Consider the following 19,111-nt stretch of genomic DNA (forward strand, 5'->3'; position numbering starts at 1 on the left):
ATTAAAAAAGTCTAGAGTTTTTCCAATACTACGGTAGTTGCCGTACATGTTATACAATTCGGTTATTCGTATGCAACACGACACGCTTCACTTTTTGCGCACGGCACGCGCTCATCTCTACTAGCTCAAAGAATTCTATGCCACATCTGGCAGCACTATCAGCTGTTATGCACCGCTAAGTCCGCGAACGTAAACAAACTTCTGTTGCGCTCTTTTCTCGATTCCTTTAACTAAACATGTTAATGATGCATCGCGCCAAAATGCTGAGGCAGTGCCTCCGCGCCACCCACAGACTCAGCCACAGTGATGTGCGCGTACGTTTCGCGCCCAGTCCCACTGGCTACTTACATCTGGGCGGCCTGCGCACGGCGCTCTATAATTATCTGTATGCGCGGCATGCCGGCGGCAAGTTCCTGCTGCGCATCGAGGACACGGATCAGACCAGGCTGGTGCCGGGCGCCACCGAGCGTCTGATCGAGGATCTGCTCTGGGCTGGCATTGAAATAGACGAGGGTCCGGGCTTTGGCGGTGCTAACGGGCCGTACATCCAGAGCCAGCGCACCCAACTGTACAGGTGAGCTGGACGTGTTTTATCTATAAAAAATGAACCCTAATCCCTGCCCACACAACAGCGAAGCCGTCGATCGCCTGCTGGAGAACGGCAGCGCCTATCGCTGCTTTTGCACGGAGCGCCGTCTGGAGCTGTTGCGCAAGGAGGCGCTGCGCACCCGTCAAGTGCCACGGTACGACAACAAGTGCCGCAATCTGCCGCCGGAGCAGCTGGAAGCGCAGCTGGCCAAGGGCACGCCGCACTGCATACGCTTCAAGCTGACGGAGCACGAGGAGCCGCTGCAGGATCTCATTTATGGCAGCGTGCAGCACAATGTTAGCGCCACGGAAGGTGATCCGGTGATCATGAAAAGCGATCTATTTCCCACCTATCATTTGGCCAATGTCGTGGATGATCATCAAATGGGCATAACGCATGTGCTGCGCGGCGTCGAGTGGCAAATCTCGACCACCAAGCATCTGCTGCTCTACAAGTGGGTAAATCCAGGAATTCCTTTTGCTCCACGTTAATCATTGGTTTTTTTTTTCTCCTTCATCGCAGAGCCTTTGGCTGGCAGCCACCACAATTTGGTCACCTGCCGCTGCTGGTCAACGCCGACGGCACCAAGCTGAGCAAACGCCAGGGCGACATTGGCATAAAGCAGTTCCGGGAACGCGGCTACTTTCCCACGGCCCTGCTCAACTACATTGTCTCCGCCGGCGGCGGCTTTGAGCACAGACCGAATGCCAAGCCGCAGCTGTACTCCATACCCAAACTGGCCGCGGAGTTTCGCTTGGAGCGTGTAAATGCGCATCCCAGTCGTCTGAATGCGGAACTGCTCAATGACTACAATCAGCTGGAGATTAAGGCGCGCCTAGCCGATCCGCATAGCCGTCTGCAGCTGGTTGAGCACGTGCAGCAGCTGGTCAGGCAGGCCTATTCCACGCAGTAAGTTCTCAATGGAATCCTTACGTAAACCCTTTACCAACACTCCCGCCGCACAGCTCCAATCTGGACCTCGCCGAGTCGCATATTGTCGAGGTGCTTCACTGGGCAGCGCAGCGTTTGACCCTGCTGCAGGATCTGACCAGCGGCAAGCTGAGTTTTCTCTGGGTCAAGCCGAGCAATGTTGTGCTAAAGGATTTGAGTGCGGCACAGCTGGAGCAGCTGCTGCAGCAATTGGATGCCACGCCCGAATTTCACAAGGATCAGCTAAATGCGCTGCTCAAGAGCTATGCAAAAGCAGCCGGACTCAAGTTTCCGGCGCTGATGAAAACGCTGCGCGGCGCTTTGAGCGGCCTCCAGGAGGGTCCCGGCGTGGCGGAAATGATGGAAATCTTGGGAAAAACTGTGGTGCTGCAGCGTCTGCGGGAAAGCATTGAAAAACAGTCGCAACAGCTACAGCAGCAAGAACTCTAAATTTTATTTGGAGTGAGGACTTGACGCCAGATATTTGTACATATACATATTTAGTTAGTTATCTTTGTTATATTTTGAGAATACGATTAATGAGTAAATATAGCAAACATTCGCTTAAGCACCGCTCCATTGCATTTTCAGGCATATCCAGGCTGCATAATAGACCACGCCTACTTTTATAATATATATAGATACGTATACATAGAATCTGTGTGGAATACTGGCTGCGCTTAGCTAAAGTCGCGATTGGATAGGACAATGGGCGCGACCAGGCTCCAGCCGTAGATGGATACGCCCAGCCAGCTGGATATGATTTTGACCCACATGGAAGCCTCGTTGCCATTGATGAGCTCTATGTCCGAGTTGGGCTTATACCAATTGGTCAGCGTCATCATCACGTACAGCGAAGCTATAAAAGATTAAGACGATGTATCAGCATAATATAGACCATTTAATTGGACGCAATTTGTACTCACCGCAGACGAGGACGGTGTGGAATGCGGTCCAGCTGTAGGTGACGCCCTCGGCCTCGTTGTCGCTGACGGGCTTCTCGCCGCCGTTGCCCGTCTCTGTGTCTGATAGAGCTTCTGTTAAAACTATATTAGTTATAGATGTCGGCAAATTGTACACAGTTTCGTTACCAAACCAATTAGTGGAAGTTTATCAAACAAAAGTGTTAAAATTAATCAATAAAAAAACAAACAAAGAAGAAAGTGTTAGTTAATTAGTTAGCCAGAATATGTACAGCGAAAATGAAAAGTGAGAATGGAGCTGGTTTATGGAACTGTCGAACTATGAAACTGTGCAAATGTGCGTGCCAAGACAAGAGAGCAAAATTAACTTCGAAATGCCGAAGCTTAAAATACCCTTGCAGACATTGTGTTGTAAATAAATATCTATATATATATAAATATAAATATATATATAAATATAATATAGTAGTAAATAAATTCTTGATATAGTTGAAAGTAAGTTCTTGTTATAGTTAGCCGTAATAATCTCGCTAAAATACATTATCTGAATGTTCCCTTTGGAGCTGTATAAAGTACTTGTCCAATGTTCATAAATCTTTGTCTATAAGTTGGGAACAAATTGAGGAAATGCTGGCAGCAAATGTTTCTTAACTCGAAACTAATTTTACGACTCATTATTCCCTTGAAAATTATATAGGAAATCTTTACTATGGAAGCTATGTTATTTAGTGGAATGATCTGGCGCGATTCAAATATATATGTAGTACACAGAACCAAAAGTAATATATATACAAAATATTTTAAACATAGCTTCTAGGAATGTTTACATAAAGCATTAAGCTAGATATCAATATAACCAAATATCAATATTTTGATAAGATTTACTTAATACGTTTAGATCATATTGAACCCAAGGCAGACTTGAGAGACTTGGACATATACATATACAGATCGCAGAAAGACTTCATCAAAACAGACTGAGAGATTTGTTTACATACAAGCAGACAAACGGAAGAATTCGGCTATTAATATTGATCAAGAGTATATATATATACTCTAACAGCTCAGAGATGATTTAGCAACACAATTACAATGCCAGCCCCTGCAAGGGTATATTGAAGGCCAGCTGAGGGCACGTACCACGCTTCTCGCTGTTGTCATTGTTAATCTTGGACACCTCGACGGCGGAGCTGAAGCAATTGTAGAGGATGCACAGCAGCCAGACAACCAGGCCAATAATGTTGGTCGTATCGAAGGTGACCTTGGAGTTGGGTGTGGGCGGTGCAATGGTGGTGGTGGTGGCATTGGGCAAGCCCTCCATGAGTCCAAACATGCCCGGATTGCAGGCCTTTTCTGCGAGAGAGCGAGAGACGAAAAGCGGTCATAAAACGTACAAATTATTGTTTGCTTCATGCAAGACGAACCCGGATTATTGGCCACGGCGGACCAGGTCAAGTAAATGGTGTACAAGGTCACAAGCGAGCTCTGCAGCAGCCCGGAGTGGGGCAAGCGTTCCTGCACCGCGGGCAGCACCGACAAAATGCTGATAACCAGGCAGAATATCAGATTAATCGAGATGAAGAACTTGTTGATGCCGCAGCCCGTGGACTGCAAATCAAAGAAAGCGCATTGTATTACAAATGAATATAAATATAAATATAAATATAAGTACGTACTGTGGTGAAGTAGATGTAGAGCAGAGTTATGCCCGTGAGGGAGGCTATGTAGGCCAGGAGAGTCACGCCCGCCAAGGCGTAATAATAGCCGCGATTGTTCTCCGCATTCTCTGCAAATGGGCAAAGATCAAATTAGTCATAATCTAATAAAAGAAGCCCATATTCCAGCTCACCAATCCAGTTCTCGGCGACGCTGTGCGCAAAGTCCACAATGATGATCAGCTGGACGAGTATGAAGGCCAGCCCGCCAATTAGGCCCACCCACATCATGGCCGGTCCAAAGGAGCCATCCGGTATGAATATGGCCGCAAACGAGGCGCCAAAGCATATCAGAAACTTCAGAGGCCAAAACTCGTTCTGGATGTGAGAGCGCGGATCTCGAGAGCTCTTCACGCCCAGCATAATGACCGCCATCAGGGTAAAGAAACAGGCCAGGCCAAAGCAGAGCCGATATACGGCCATATAGCCCAGCGCATATTCACAGTCCACCTGCAGTGAGCCGCCCGAGAATGTGCCTATGGCCGTGGAGCTAATTGTCGACGTGGAGTTCACACAGAATGGCAGCTTCTTTAGCGTGCCCTGCAGCCCGGGCGAGAGTGCAATGGCGCCCAGGACTGTGCCCACCAGCAGCATGAAGGCGTACATGAAACGGGACGAGGAGGAGTTCTTGCAGGTGGGGCAGGCCGAGCAGCACATGCTGGCCGCGGTGCCCGTGCAGCAGAGCGCACACTGAAAAGGATATACAAAAAATTAGCCTTTTTTTTATCGACTTTTTTAAGCATGACAAGCAAATGTAGCCAAATCTAGCGGTAAAGCCAAAACTGGCAGCACTGAAAATCGATTTTGCCGCACTTATATTAAATTAGCTAATTTTAACGGTTTATATTTAGCCAAGTTGCAGCCAAAGCTAGCAAATTTAGAAGGTAAATTTGTATTTATTTCATAGCGGTTTGTTTTTAGCCTTTTTTTTGCCAAAGCCGCCAACTCTGAGAATCGATTTTGCTGCAGTTTTTACCATATGCGCAATTTGCTTTTACCCGACATGCAGTCAAGTAATTTATTTGTAAACACACACCTGCGCTACCGAACATAGGCCCAATGCAGCGCCCATCGTTTAAAGGTCCAATAAAGTTGCGTTAATCACTTTTTTAATTAATTTAAGTCGAAAACTGTCGCACTTGACGCGCTTTGTTTGTGAAAATGACGAGTGAGTGTTGAAAAGTGAGCTGCAGCACTTAGCGTGTGGAGCTGTGCTGTTAATAACAGCAATGGTTAGTTAACAGCGATAGGTCGATAAGTTTGTTGCTGCAACGCTGCCAGAATGTTACCATGGCTGGAAAATATTGAAATGGAAATTTACCGTTCAGTTTTGTTTTGTGAGCGGTTGCGTCTGGTTGGTGCGGTACCTTTTAACTGTGCGCAAATTGTGTGGTGCATTTTTTAAAAAACTGTCTGTAGTGGTGGTGACTCTGCGACTGCGACTCGACTGTGACTTCGTCTCTCTCTCTGTCTTTCTGTGTGTGTGCTCGTGCCCCGTATCCGTGTATGTGTGTGAGTGCGTGCATTTGAACAAGGAAAAGTGTGAAGATTTTGAAAGAAAGCGCAACTTCAAATCGAAGAAAAATTGAATAAAAAGCAAAAAAGAAAAAAAAATGGCAACCGAAGTAGCTCAAATACCCGCTGAGGAAACGCCTGCAGTTGCCGCCGCAGCAGCAGCGACCACAGAAAATGCTGCTGCCGAGCAGGCGGAAAAACCTGCTGCCGAGCCTGTCGCCGTTGCCGCTGCCGTTGCTGAGAACGCTGCCGCTAACAACGCCCAAGACAACAACAAAGAGGATGCGAAGGCGTCGCCAGCCGCTGCCGCTGCCGATGGAGCTGCCGCCGATGCGAAGAAAGATGGTGGCGATGTTGCCGCTGCGCCAGCCAAATCAGAAGCCCCAGCACAAAAGTTCAATGTGCACAAGACCAATTTTGAGAAGGACATTATCTATCTGTATCAGTTTTCGCGTACTCCCCTGCTGCCGTCGCTCTCACCGTATTGCCTGAAAGTGGAGACTTGGCTGCGTCTGGTGGCGCTCAAGTACGAGGTAAATTTTCCAATTTCCCAATTTTCCAGCATCATAATTTCTATCTATCTGTCTTGCTGCTGGTGAAACATATTTGAAATTTTACATGATTTTCCCATTTCCCTGGCGGGTTTTTCATCATCAAATTTTTTTTTTCCCTAGCATACATGCATACATATGTATTTTTGCGGTAGAGATTTTTTCCACACACACATTCACAGGCACACGCACACCCATACATAAAAACCGCCATGATTGTGTGCTAAGCCTGTGACCTGCCCGCGCACCGCACCCTATAGGCCAGCATGCGCTGAAAAGGGATACATTTAGCATTGCCTTTTCTTTCTATCCCGGCACACACACGCACACAGGCAGACTTCCAATGCGTGGATGTATGGGTGTGTGTTCTCGTATTTGAACCTGTAGCGAGCCAGGCCAGGCGTTTTGTTGTTGCTGCTGCTGCTGCTGCTGGATTTTATTCCTGTCTGTTCATGTGCATGTGTGTGTGTGCGTCTACATGAAACAGCGTATACATAAAATTTGTGTGTGCGCCGACGCCGCAGCGCTGCGCTGTGCCTGGCCTGGCCTGGCCTCTGCCTAGCTGCTGTTTCGTTGTCAACGTCTCGCCGCCGCTCTCTCACATAAGTTGTGCTTTATACTCCACACCGACACACACACACACACACACAACTGACTCCCTCACCCTTCCCCAATGCGAAGTTGTGCTTCAAATTTTGCACTTGGCACTGGCGCTCTCTCTCTCTCTCTCTCCGATTTATGCGCTCGCTCTCACAGCAGCAGCAACGGCTCCCATTTAATACTCTGGTCTTTGTCTTTGTTGCTGCAGCTGCAGCGCGCTCTGCTTCATTTAGTTTTTTCAGTCTCTGTCTTTGCCTTGCACAAAAATTCCAAGCCCCGTTTGTGCCCGTTTTGTAATTGCTTTTAATAAAAAAAATTGTTGCTGCTGCGCTAAACCCCCCCTTCCTCTCTGCTATCCACTCTTATTACTGCGCCTTATCTTTAAGTAGCCCAGCTAGACAAATAACCGTCTCGACTGTCCGGCGTTCATTTTTCCCCACTGTCCATTAACAGAGCTCGAGACGCTCCAAAAGTTTTAAAGCTTTAGGCGCGCGCGCGATGCGTTTTGCATATATTTTCCTTCATATTTTATAGACTTACAAAAATGGGTGCGGCCCCAGGCGGCGGTGGCAGCAGCAGCAGCGACGACGACGACGACGACGCAATTGTTGTTTTCTTTAATCTTATTAATTACATGGCTTAATGAGTGCGCGGGGGTCGAAAGAGGGGGGTGTAGCCTGAGTGAGTGTGAGCTGTAAGAATGTTAATTGATGCTCTCAAGTAGTTGGGCGCGCGAGATGAAATTCCATCCTAAGCTGATAATGCGCCAGCAGCTTTTGCCATATGCTGCCGCTGCCGCTGCCGCTGCCCCTGCCGCGGCTCATTGAATTGATTTATCGCCGTTTGGCTGCAATGGGAAAGTAACGGCAGCAGCTGCTGTATGCAGCCGGCAGCCGCAAGCAATTATGATTGACAGTACGTCAGATATAAATTTGTGTGCATGTGTGTGTGTGTGCGTGTGTATGCGTGCAATGTGTACGCAATGCACAACGACGACGCAGTCGCAGCGCACTTTCCATTTTGTTCCGCTTTATGATAAGAGCTTTGGGAGAGTTCAACAAACTGAATGGAACGAAATGGACCTTTGACATTTTCATTAATCACAATGCCAACAAGCCGCTGTAGAAGGGCGAGCGTTCATGAAATCGAGTGATATCGCCCCCGCCCCCCGTCCCGTCATTGTCGTACCCCCATTATGGCCGCTGACTGTTGTTATTGTAAACGCATTGCTGCATTTTGTATACATTAAAAGGCAGGCGCACATTTTGCCTTGCCCAAAAATAAACAACTGCAGCAGCAGGAGACGGGTGATAAACCAAACGCATATTTTTTCACACCACAAGCGTGTAGCGAGCGTGTCGAAATCATTAACAACGCCAGGCAGCAGCTACAACAACAACAACATCAGCAACAACAACAAGATTCTGCTTAGGCGCGGCTGCTGCTGTTGCTGCTTATTGCCGCCCGCATAGTTGGCATTCCAATGTGACTGCCATTCGTAAGTATTTATGCATGTATATTGTGCAATTAATTCACTTTTTCAATATGCATTACAAATAAAACCAAACAGCCGGCAGGGCAGTTGTTGTGCGTGCATAAATTTCCATTTTCAATTCATTTGTGGAAATTGCGGCGCAAAAGCCAACGCCGAACAACGCACACATACACACGCACACATCCGTTTTTTACAATTCACAATTATTCAAATGTTCGCGCGCCGTGCCATATTGCCAGCACAAAGTGTTGACGCGTCAGCACGGTCTGGCAACCCTGTATGAGTACAACTGTACGTGTGAGCGCAGCAAAGGCAGCGGCAGCAGCAGCGCTAGTGTGTGTGAGGGGAAGTGGAGTATTGCATTTTTTTTTTGTTTTATTCTTTTTAAAAATGCCAACGACAAATGCAGTCAAACGTTACTCGTTGTTTTTGTTGTTTTTTTTTATATTTTAATTAATAGCCGCATATTTGCCTCAAAACAAAGACTGCGCATACATATGCAATAACTGCAACGGTTGCGGCGACAGTCACTGCCTTTGTTGTTGCTCATTCGCTCGCTCGCTCTCTGCTAAAACTCCGCTCTTTGTACTTAAGGCAGGGTGTGGATTTCCAAGTCACACACACACACACACGCACACGCAAGCGCTGCATAATTGCATGGCGTGTTGGTTGTTGTTGTTCCCCTGGTCTTGTTCTTGTTCATTTTTGTCGTGTCTTTAACATGCATCCAATTGTTGCCAATGCAAAACTCTACACACTGCGCCAAAATTGAGCCCCGTCTCCGCTTAATTGGCATAATGATTTAATAAAAAATAAACATTTGCATTGTGTAGCGACAATGCGTCGCCGGCAAACGCTGCCTCGGCCTCTGCTGCTGCGGCTATGGCTATGGCTGCGGTGCGGTGGTGGCGACAGTTATGCGTTGGAGGCAGCTTCTTCCATTTTCGAGGCAGCCTTTTTGTGGATCATTGGAATTAAATGTGACGACGACGATGACGACTCCACCCTTTTCAGCCTGGGCAGCGACGATGCTGCTGCTGCTGCTGGAAAACATAATCTCTTTTTGCTGACTCGCCCTCTGACGCTCTCTCTCTCTCTTCCTCTCTCTCGTTTGCTGTATGCGAGTGTGTGCGAGTTTGCAACCACACCCTGCCTGTTTGCCCTGTTTGTTGCCCTCCGCGCCAAAGCATGAAATATGCTACGCCCCGATATGACTGTCCGCTTTTGTTGTGGACAATTTCTAATTAGAAATTATATGTGCACTCACACACACACACATGCTAACTCAAAATGTGCCGGACATAACTGTCACTTTTTTTGTAACGGTTAACGGCGCATGCATATTGTACGTTTACACACTGGAATTCGGCGGCGGCAAGCAGCTTTGACACTGGAATATGCCAAATTCAAAAAGCGGCAATTGGAAATTTTCCAACTCCTCGTCGTGTGCGTTCGTGTGTGTAATTTTACAAGCAGCATGCTTTGTGTATGTGTGTGAGTGCGCACACAGTGGGGGTAGTTGGGTGTTGGTTGATTTTTCGGTACAGCTTTTTCTAGTGGTTGTTTCGGCTGGCAGCATCTCGCTTTTGGCATACATATATAAGTGTGCAAGTATGTGCGTGCGTGCGTATATATATATATGTGTATGCGATTGTATGTATAGAGGGCTATATATGTCATGAGCGCCATCTAGCGGCCGGAACATCGAAACAGGCCGTGCCGGGTCGCGTGGGAGACAGAGATTGAACTACATTACAAGCACATTAGTCATGCACGCACACACACACACACACACACACATCCATCCATCCATCCATCCATGAATCGGAATGCGCGATATGGAAAAAGTTATTGAGAATAAAAATATCAACAGAAACCGCCTGCGGGGCCACCCCCACCCCCCCACCAATCCCAGCCAAGCATATTACTCAGCCCGCAATTATTACTCAACGCTTACTCATTATTAATGCATTAAATTTCCGATTTCTTATATTTATATATATGAACTTATTCCAGAATGTCGACCACAAGATGCGTTTCCGTTCCAAGAAGGGCCAATTGCCGTTCATTGAGCTAAATGGCGAGGAAATCGCCGATTCGGCCATCATCATCAAGGAGCTGTCGGCCAAGTATGATAAGAATTTGGATGCCAGCTTGACCGCCGAACAGCGCAATGTGTCCTATGCCACAATTGCCATGCTCGAGAATCATCTCATTTGGATCATCTTCTACTGGCGGGCCAAGTATCCCGATAATGTACTCAAGGGCTACAAAGTGAATTTGCAGCATGCGCTCGGCCTGCGTTTGCCCAATTCGATTTTGAACTTTTTCTTCAAAATCACATTCGGTCGCAAGGTAATTTGCTAGAAATACATACGTAACCAGAGACTAGAAAACTAGAAATCCATCAAACCTTAGTTTGTAGTTTCCATGAATCTGAGGCTCGTCGCAATGTTTATTGGGAATTCGAGTCGATTTTTCCGGCTGGTTCTGGCATATTTCTGGCTAGTGTAAATAAACATATTGACACAGAAGCTGATGAAAAGGCAACAGTAACAGGCTCTTGGAATCGTTGCCGTATTGTGTTGCACCTCCCACAACCACAACTACACCTACACACACACACACACAAACACACATACACACACTAGAGCCAGAGATATTGCCAGAGCCTGTCGCAGCGACTAGACCCAGAGCGCACCGACAGTTACATTCAAAATTTTGTTTATAGTAGTATATCATGTGGACATAAACAATAACGGTGCTTGGCTTCGCAGCGCCCTCTATTGTTTATGTTCAGCGTTGCCTCTCATATAACCCAATTATGATAATATATACAAATACCGCAATTGACGACAACAATAACACAACAGAACAAGAAGTAAGAACAGTTATTTTCGGTTAACCGAATATCTAATACCCTTGCAGACAGATTTACAATACATTTGTGGAATCAAAGAACTATGCTTATGAGATATAGTCTTCCGATATTGCTAAGATTAAGCGTATAGATGTGTCTATAAACAGAAAACAACAGATGAACTATTCAGTTATATGAAATAGAAGTCCCATCTGGCCGATATTGTTAACTGTATAAATATACGAATATATAGCTAGTTTTATCTAGATTATCAGATTACAGAGAGATCAGATCAAACAGAAGGACATGTCTATGTATACCCGACTGTGTATATGTGTTATAATAATCCGATATTGGATAAATAGATTCCTAGTTTCAACAAGATTGCTTAAACTGAGAGATCGGATCAGACAAAGGGACATGGCTATATAGAACTGACTGTGTATATGTGATTTAGTCATCCGATATTGCTAAGATTTAGTTGATATATATGATATGATATAGTAGTACTCCCATCTGGCTGAAACTGATGTGTTGACTGTATAAACAGATCCGTATCTATAGCTAGTTTTATTCAGATTACACTGAGAGATCAGATCAGGCTATATATATATAACCGACTATATATATCTTCTGCAAGGCTGTATTTAAAGCAAAATAAAAAAAAAAACACAAACCAACCTACAATAAGATCAAACCAAATTCCATTCATTATCACTAACTCTTGCATGGTGTTTTTTCTCTTTTTTTTCGTTTCTTTTATTATATATTTTTATGTTGATTTTTCGATGGTGTTTCCTCTACTACTACTGCTAACCTCTCTGTGTGTGTGTATATCTTGTGTAACTACTCCTAACAACCCCCCGTTGCCCGTTGTGCATCCTCTGCATTTTGTTTAACATTAATAAAAAAAACCAAAACCAAATCAATTTCGAAAAAAAAAACCATATTTGGCAACCGATATTCAACACAACAAGTGGTTCCAGGGTACGAAAAAGCTCAAGGCGCACGGCATCGGTGTGCACAGCGCCGAGGAGATCGAGGAGTTCGGCAAGAACGATCTGAAGGTGCTCAGCGAGATGCTCGACTGTAAGCCGTTCTTCTTTGGCGATGAGCCGACCACCCTGGATGTGGTCGCATTTGCGGTCCTCTCCCAACTGCACTATCTGTCCAAGGATATTGCGTATCCGTTGCGCGACTATATGACCGAGAAGTGTCCCAATTTGATTGGACACGTGTCGCGCATGAAGGACAAGTGCTTCCCCGACTGGGATGAGATCTGCACAAAGCTCGATCTGAATGCGCACATTCCCAAGCCAGAGTGAGTACAACAATGCTCTCATTAAACCGATCAAAACTAATCGCAATTGTTTCTTACAGACCCGAGACCAAGGAGGGCAAGGAAGGCGGCGAGCAGGAGAAATCAAATGAGCAGGAGGGCACCGATGGCGACAAAATCGAGAAGGAGTTGGAGAAGGACAAGGTAAAGCCAAAAATCGAATTGATATTATTGTATACTAATGAGTAATGACTAATGAGTAATGACTAATGAATAATGACTGATGAATGATGACTAATGACTAATTTCTCAATTTCCCCACAGTCGAACGAGAAGGAATCGACCGAGGAGAACAAGGAGAAGGAGGAGACAAAGTAAAGCGCCGTTAGTTACACACATATATATACATACATATATATATATACATATATATGAAGAAAGCAAAGGACGGAAGGCAAACAACACCCCCCACATATATACATAGTACGATACTATTACTATATCTATAGTATATATATATATTTATATATATATATATATATATATAGTAAACGCGCTGATTAGCGCATTGCGCTCATATATAAACATTCAACAAATAAGGCAGAAAATCATTTAAAGCATAGGACAACTGTAAAGCAAACAGGCAGAACAACAAAAACAAGTTAAGAAAGAAAAAAAAAAAAGAACGATCCACTTTAAAAACTAAAAAAAAAAAAAAAAACCAACAAAAAAACACGTATATACAATAACGTAACGTAAAAACTTTGGACATCTTTTTTTATATATATACAAAGTAAAAAGGGGAAAGAAAAAAGCAAAACAAAATCCAAAAAAAGAAAAGAAAACGGTAAAAACCTTTAGTATAAAATTATAAAAGTTTATACGTATAAGAGATGAAAACAGAGGACGAAGCAGAAACAAAAAAAGAACAAAAAGATTATAAAAAATTAGTTAAAGAAACTCGAATGAAAAGTAAATCAAAGTGAGCGAAAGAGAGCCGAAAGGGAGAGAGAGAGAGAGAAACGGGTGAGAGGAGGTGTAGAACAACATAAAAATACGCATTAACCATTAGTTTTCATTCAAGCGATCTATATAATACACCCATACACACACACACACACTCACTCACTCACGCTCGCTCGACACACTCACACAGCCATGTATACACACACACATACACATTCACACACACACACACACACACACACTTGCGCAGACATAAATGCATAATGCAGCAACAATTGCAACTCGATGGTATTGTTTACTCTTCCAAAATTTATTAAGCTTAAAGTAAAACGAAAAGAAAGAACGGTTGAAGGGAAAGGCGGATATATATATATATATATATAATCGTATATATATATGATATGATATATGTAGCAGGTGATGCTTAGGATGTGACAAGGGGACGAGATGAGGGACCGCTGCTGATAATTAAGTTTATTTTTTATATATATATGATTGCAAATAGTAATTTTTTATTCATGTGTGCAAATAATTAAATAAAAATATTGAAAATTTATTACTTATAATTATATATACATACATTATATACGCCCCTATCATAAAGATGTGTATAAAATAACAAAAAAACAACTAAAAACAACTAAAAACAACAAAAAAAAAAAACATCAAAAATTGTATGTTAAATCCTTTGTTTATTATTGTTTCTTATGATTTCTGGCCGGGCTCTTCGTACCCCTCCCAGCGTTGCTTTATGTTTTCCAAAACGAATTCGAACCAAAAATAAAAAAATAACAACAACAAAAATACTCGGCAAACAGAAAGGTCTAAATCAATTTTTGTAGTCAAAAATTATTATTTTTTTTTTTAAATATATATTTTTTGGTATAAACAAACAAACGCTTTCGATTTGATGTCGCGTCTCAATTTTTTATATGTTTTATACGATAAATATTTAATTTTAATTACGCAAATATATATATACAAACATAAACATAATTTCTATTGTAATTAACGCTGCAAATAACAAAAACAAACAAAACATCAAACTTAGTAGAAGAATATTGTGAAGAATCATATAAACAAAATCAACAACAAAAAACTCGAACAACAAAACTCATGCAAATTATTGGCAAATTTCTCAGCGGGGGCGCGGCGGTAAAAGAGAACTCTCAGCCGCGCCCCTAAAAATATGCCTTTATTTTTTTGATTGTTTTTTGTTTTCGTTCCTTTTTCGTTCTCATTTGCTGTCCCATCCAACAACTGCACTCAATTCTACGTTCTACCGATCTACACCCGCCTACGCCGCGAGCAAAGATACAAAAAATACAAAAAAAAAAAAAAACAAAAGGTGGCATAGCAGAAATCAATAAACAAAGCGAAGAAAACAAATTTTTAATAGGGTAAAAACGGAAAACTAAAAGAAACCAACCGAAACAACAATCGCCGAATGCGGCGTGCAATGAGGCGAGTTAAAAAGCAAAAGCAAAAAAAATATATAATACATGAGAACAAATTAGGAGATGAGCGACAGAAAGAGAGGGCGAGCAAGAGAGAGCAGCAGCAGCAGCAGCAGTAGATAACGGCGGTTGGCTCGCACAGTTGAGGAAGCAGCAGCAGCAGAAGAAGAAGAAGAAGCAGTGGCATCTCCATAAACGATACGATTTGTAGACTATGCAAGTATTTTTATGTATTAAAGGTTATGTTGTAAGTTTTTATCACAATATTTGTATTGTAGCTGCTCAGTGTTTTATATGATTATATAAAATGGATAAATTAAAAAATAAACCCAAAAAGTAAAACAAAAACTAAAAAAAACAACCAACCGGACAGACAAAAAAAATTATTGTATTACATACATCTTATATATAATAAATATGCTTCTTAATAAAAAAAAAAAAACAAAAAACAAAAGCAAATAACTATTATTTATGACGGCGGATTTCCAGAAGACACGCACTCTGCGACTCCTAACTAAGCCTGGGTAGCTTATAGTCAAAAAAAAAAAACAAAGAAGAAGAATGAAAACAAAAACCTGAAGAAATTAATTATGATACTTGAGTTATCTTTGACGTATACGTTCTGATAACCTGCACAAGTTGCTGCAGGTTCCTAATGCTTAGAATAATTAAATTATCTTTCTTCTATTTTTTTTCCGTATAGAGTTTCGATAGCAGACAGCCCGGGCCAAGCAAACCCCGGACGACAGCTCAAGTTCATATAGAGATAGAGAGCTATACTATAAAATGTATATAGTATAGTATATATTGTTTTTACTAGAGGGTACGGCCAAAAATCCCGCCGATCGCAGCTAGATATGAAAATCATAAACTGTTTTATCATTATAATGGCCACTGGCCAAAGGCGTCTAGATTCGTCATGCCCAGATTAGTCACCTTAAACCCATAAATTAGATCAAATTTTAACAACAATGAAAAACACATATTCGCGAGTGCCGAAAAGCGAATACCCTGGCGGATATATATATCGGATCTATTTGTAGTTAGCTATAAAATGATCTATTAATACAGATGTTGTATATTGGAACAATCTGATCTGGATATAGTATTCCGATACTGAGGCTACAAATGTTTGGAATATCTTACAATTTCCGTCCATTAATAACTCCCTTGGTTGCCAAATTATATAGGTATACGATTTTATTATAATATTTTCTGTCTATATATTGGGAACATATTGAAACTCGTAATTGGGGAACTTACTTTTGATATCTTAAGAGTTAATATCTAAGAGTTTCTTGCTTTAAGAGCTCTAGTTTTGATCGATAGATCTTCTGAGAGCTATTTGATATACTCATCCGATGTTCTTACATAAAATGCCAGCTTGCAAGTGGTAAAAATATTTCAAAAGCAAACAAGTTGTTCAAGCATAAACTCAATTTTTGACTTATAGTCCCGATAAGCAGTTATGCGATATAGTGGTCCGATCCGGTTAACTTAGACTTGGGGATATGCAGCAAATAGATGGAAAGACAAGTTCTATTTATCTCTTCACACATTCCAGTATACATATATATATATATATAAATATATATAACTAGCCATAAACAAAGTATAGATTCTATTTAAATCTCATAATAGTGAGCTTTTATGGAAGAAAATATATAATAATGCAAGTATTTTGTACTATGGCATAAAAGTATTATATATTTGTGTGTGTGTATATGTATGTGGGCGTGTGTGTGTGAGTGTATGTATACACTTATGTATGTATATATGTATGCATGCTTGTTTGTTTTCTAGTACCAAACGCAGACCCAGCTATTTGTCGCTGTGCTGCAAATTTAAATAAAACGCATTTCCACCAAGTGCTCTCCTCCTCGATTCTCAAGAATTCAAGTAGGCCTTGCTGCAATTTAGCAACGGCTCCAACGGCCTGTGGTGGAGCAACTGTGGAGGAGGCGGCGCAGGAGGAGGTGGGGCGGGTAAGTAAATATGTATGTAGATGTATGTATGTATGTACGTATGTATGTATGTATGTATGTATGTGTGTGTGTGTGTGTGTATGTATGTGTGTGTGTGTGTGTATGTATGTGTGTGTGTGTGTATGTATGTGTGTGTGTGTGTGTGTGTGTGTATGTATGTATGTATGTATGTATGTATGTATGTATGTATGTATATATATATGTATGTATTTATGTATGTACATATGTATGTATGTATGTACATATGTATATATGCATGTATGTACATATGTATGCATGTGTATGTGTATGTAAGTACATAATTTTGTATGTATGTATGTACGGGTGTATGTACATATATATGTATGTATGTACATATGTATGCATGTATGTGTATATATGTACATAATTATGTATGTATATATGTATGTATATACAGTGGTGTATATGTATGTGTGTATGTGTGTATGTATGTATGTGTGTATGTATATATGTATGTATGTATGTACATAAGTATACATGCATGCATGCATGTTTGCATATGAGCAAAACAAACATGCATGAATTGTTTTTTCCACCGAAGAAGCTTGAATTTTGCGAAAAGAACGTCTAAAATAATTTTTCGTATAGATCTTTGGAAATAAATTTGAAAAAGTAACGTCATCCACCAAATTGAAAATTTCAGCTTCCCAGCTTATACTCACCAATCTGTCAGTCAGTCAGTCAATCAGTCAGTCAGTCAGTCATACATAGAGTTTTATAGCTTCAGATATGTCTTCTTCCATTTCCTAAACATACCGTGATAAATTTATTATACACCCAACTTTGAACTGAATGTCTATATGCATATATATTTATAATAGCAGAATCCTCTGTAATAGTTTGTAACCCAGAAATGCCAATCAAATTGACATTCAATTTGAATCTGACCCAATAGACAGGCAGCGATAATCGATATTTGACCTAGGCCAATATAGAAATGACGACCCAACAAATGGCTGGGTGACTTCCCCCCGCCCCTCCCCCCGCCCCCGCCAGTTAGCTGTAACCTTCCCCGCCTCCAGGGATAATCGATGACTAATTTGATGGCTGAGCTCCAAATTGAGCGTTCCTCAAAGCCAAAGCTGTTCATCAAATGGCGCCCAACTCGAGGCGGAGGTGGAGGAGGGAGAGTGGGACATAGTCTAATCAATGCAAACACGTTGCATGAATTGCGAACGGTTGCCACGCCCCCGTTCCTGCCTCAGCCCCGCCTGCGTCGGCGGTTGTCAACGGGCGTTGGACTGTGACATTTGGCAATTTATTGAAGACGGTTTCCAATCAGAGCAAATCATGCGAACCAGCGCACATCTCTCCCCCCCGCCCCTCTAATATGGCAAACGGAATTTATGGCCGCGTGCTGAGGCCGTAAAAAATAAAAGGTAAGTGTGATATCGGCCAGATCCGTCACAGACCCCAGACCAGACCCCGCTCCGGCTCCCGCTCCGGCTCCGGCTCAAATAGAACCTAACGTAACCAACTCAACTGACGAACGCTTTGTCCTTTGTGGTGAGCAATAGCGTGCACATTGCATGCTCCATATGAATTGTGCACTGAGAGAAATAAAGTCTAGTCTCAACCCAGAAATTCCTATTAAATAAGGGGTGTAATAATTTCAAAAGTTAAACAAAATAAATAATCAAAATAAAAAAAGGTTTGTTTTTAATAAGTTTTTTATTCTTTTTATCTTTAATTTTGTTTAAAATATTTTTGTTAATTTTTTATTACTCCTTTATTATATTTATTAACAATTATTTTTATTTATTATATAACTTATGCTTTGCCAAGATATAAATACTAAGATTTAATATTAACTTCGACAAAGAATCAGAACATAACATATATACAGAAAAAAAAAGAAAAATGAGACTTAAACACAATACTCTTCCTAGAACAATACTTATCAAGTATCAAACTTTTTCAAGTTTTTAAAATTCTTATAAAAATATTTTTTTACCTAATTGAAATTTGTTGTTTATTTAAATATTATATTTTGAACTCATTTATATTTTGATACATAGAACTCATAGAACACAGAACTCATACTTAATCTAAGAATAAAATATATTATATATTCTTAGATGTCATCATATATAATATGTCATCAGGCTTTTGATACTCTATTCTATTATTATTATTATTATTATTATTATTATTATTATTATTATTATTATTATTATTATTATTATTATTATTATTATTATTATTATTATTATTATTATTATTGT

General features: G+C 41.7%; 3 protein-coding genes across 6 annotated transcripts; 2 read left to right on the plus strand and 1 right to left on the minus strand.

Annotated features, from left to right (window-relative positions):
* The first annotated feature begins 221 nt into the window (after positions 1-221).
* On the plus strand, positions 222-2,087 carry GluRS-m (putative glutamate--tRNA ligase, mitochondrial). The gene is made up of 4 exons (XM_064685113.1): positions 222-574; positions 633-1,043; positions 1,112-1,498; positions 1,555-2,087. The coding sequence occupies exons 1-4, from the start codon at positions 237-239 to the stop codon at positions 1,967-1,969; spliced, it is 1,551 nt and encodes a 516-aa protein (XP_064541183.1). The 5' UTR covers positions 222-236; the 3' UTR covers positions 1,970-2,087.
* On the minus strand, positions 1,950-5,350 carry TMS1 (serine incorporator TMS1). Of its 3 annotated transcripts, none has more exons than XM_064685086.1 (7): positions 5,194-5,350; positions 4,292-4,847; positions 4,119-4,228; positions 3,867-4,050; positions 3,583-3,795; positions 2,446-2,544; positions 1,950-2,378 (listed from the first exon to the last, which is right to left on the minus strand). In XM_064685086.1, the coding sequence occupies exons 1-7, from the start codon at positions 5,227-5,229 to the stop codon at positions 2,200-2,202; spliced, it is 1,377 nt and encodes a 458-aa protein (XP_064541156.1). In that variant the 5' UTR covers positions 5,230-5,350; the 3' UTR covers positions 1,950-2,199. The 3 variants fall into 3 exon arrangements, with proteins under 3 accessions (XP_064541156.1, XP_064541151.1, XP_064541143.1); XM_064685081.1 differs by having other exon boundaries at positions 2,446-2,556; positions 5,194-5,349; XM_064685073.1 differs by having other exon boundaries at positions 2,446-2,565; positions 5,194-5,349.
* A 136-nt stretch (positions 5,351-5,486) lies between these two features.
* On the plus strand, positions 5,487-13,979 carry fax (failed axon connections). 2 transcript variants are annotated; one of them, XM_064685093.1, is made up of 5 exons: positions 5,487-6,205; positions 10,335-10,673; positions 12,156-12,499; positions 12,559-12,661; positions 12,782-13,979. In XM_064685093.1, exons 1-5 carry the CDS (start codon positions 5,771-5,773, stop codon positions 12,833-12,835), a joined length of 1,275 nt encoding a protein of 424 aa, XP_064541163.1. In that variant the 5' UTR covers positions 5,487-5,770; the 3' UTR covers positions 12,836-13,979. The 2 variants fall into 2 exon arrangements, with proteins under 2 accessions (XP_064541163.1, XP_064541172.1); XM_064685102.1 differs by having other exon boundaries at positions 5,488-6,205; positions 12,165-12,499.
* Positions 13,980-19,111: the final 5,132 nt, after the last annotated feature.

Source organism: Drosophila montana, unplaced genomic scaffold, assembly GCF_035044405.1.
Source record: "Drosophila montana isolate Dmon_TW-CO22-7 unplaced genomic scaffold, ASM3504440v1 contig_1455_1, whole genome shotgun sequence".
NCBI lineage: Eukaryota > Metazoa > Arthropoda > Insecta > Diptera > Drosophilidae > Drosophila > Drosophila montana.

Coding starts and splice junctions, on each gene's coding strand:
- GluRS-m (XM_064685113.1), top strand. CDS start 237: ATGTTAATGATGCATCGCGCCAAAATGCTGAGGCAGTGCCTCCGCGCC. Junction 575..632: donor CAGCGCACCCAACTGTACAG/GTGAGCTGGACG, acceptor CCCACACAACAG/CGAAGCCGTCGATCGCCTGC. Junction 1,044..1,111: donor AAGCATCTGCTGCTCTACAA/GTGGGTAAATCC, acceptor CCTTCATCGCAG/AGCCTTTGGCTGGCAGCCAC.
- TMS1 (XM_064685073.1), bottom strand. CDS start 5,229: ATGGGCGCTGCATTGGGCCTATGTTCGGTAGCGCAG. Junction 4,229..4,291: donor CGTCGCCGAGAACTGGATTG/GTGAGCTGGAAT, acceptor GCCCATTTGCAG/AGAATGCGGAGAACAATCGC. Junction 2,566..3,582: donor TGACAACAGCGAGAAGCGTG/GTACGTGCCCTC, acceptor TAACTAATATAG/TTTTAACAGAAGCTCTATCA.
- fax (XM_064685093.1), top strand. CDS start 5,771: ATGGCAACCGAAGTAGCTCAAATACCCGCTGAGGAAACGCCTGCAGTT. Junction 6,206..10,334: donor TGGTGGCGCTCAAGTACGAG/GTAAATTTTCCA, acceptor AACTTATTCCAG/AATGTCGACCACAAGATGCG. Junction 12,662..12,781: donor AGGAGTTGGAGAAGGACAAG/GTAAAGCCAAAA, acceptor ATTTCCCCACAG/TCGAACGAGAAGGAATCGAC.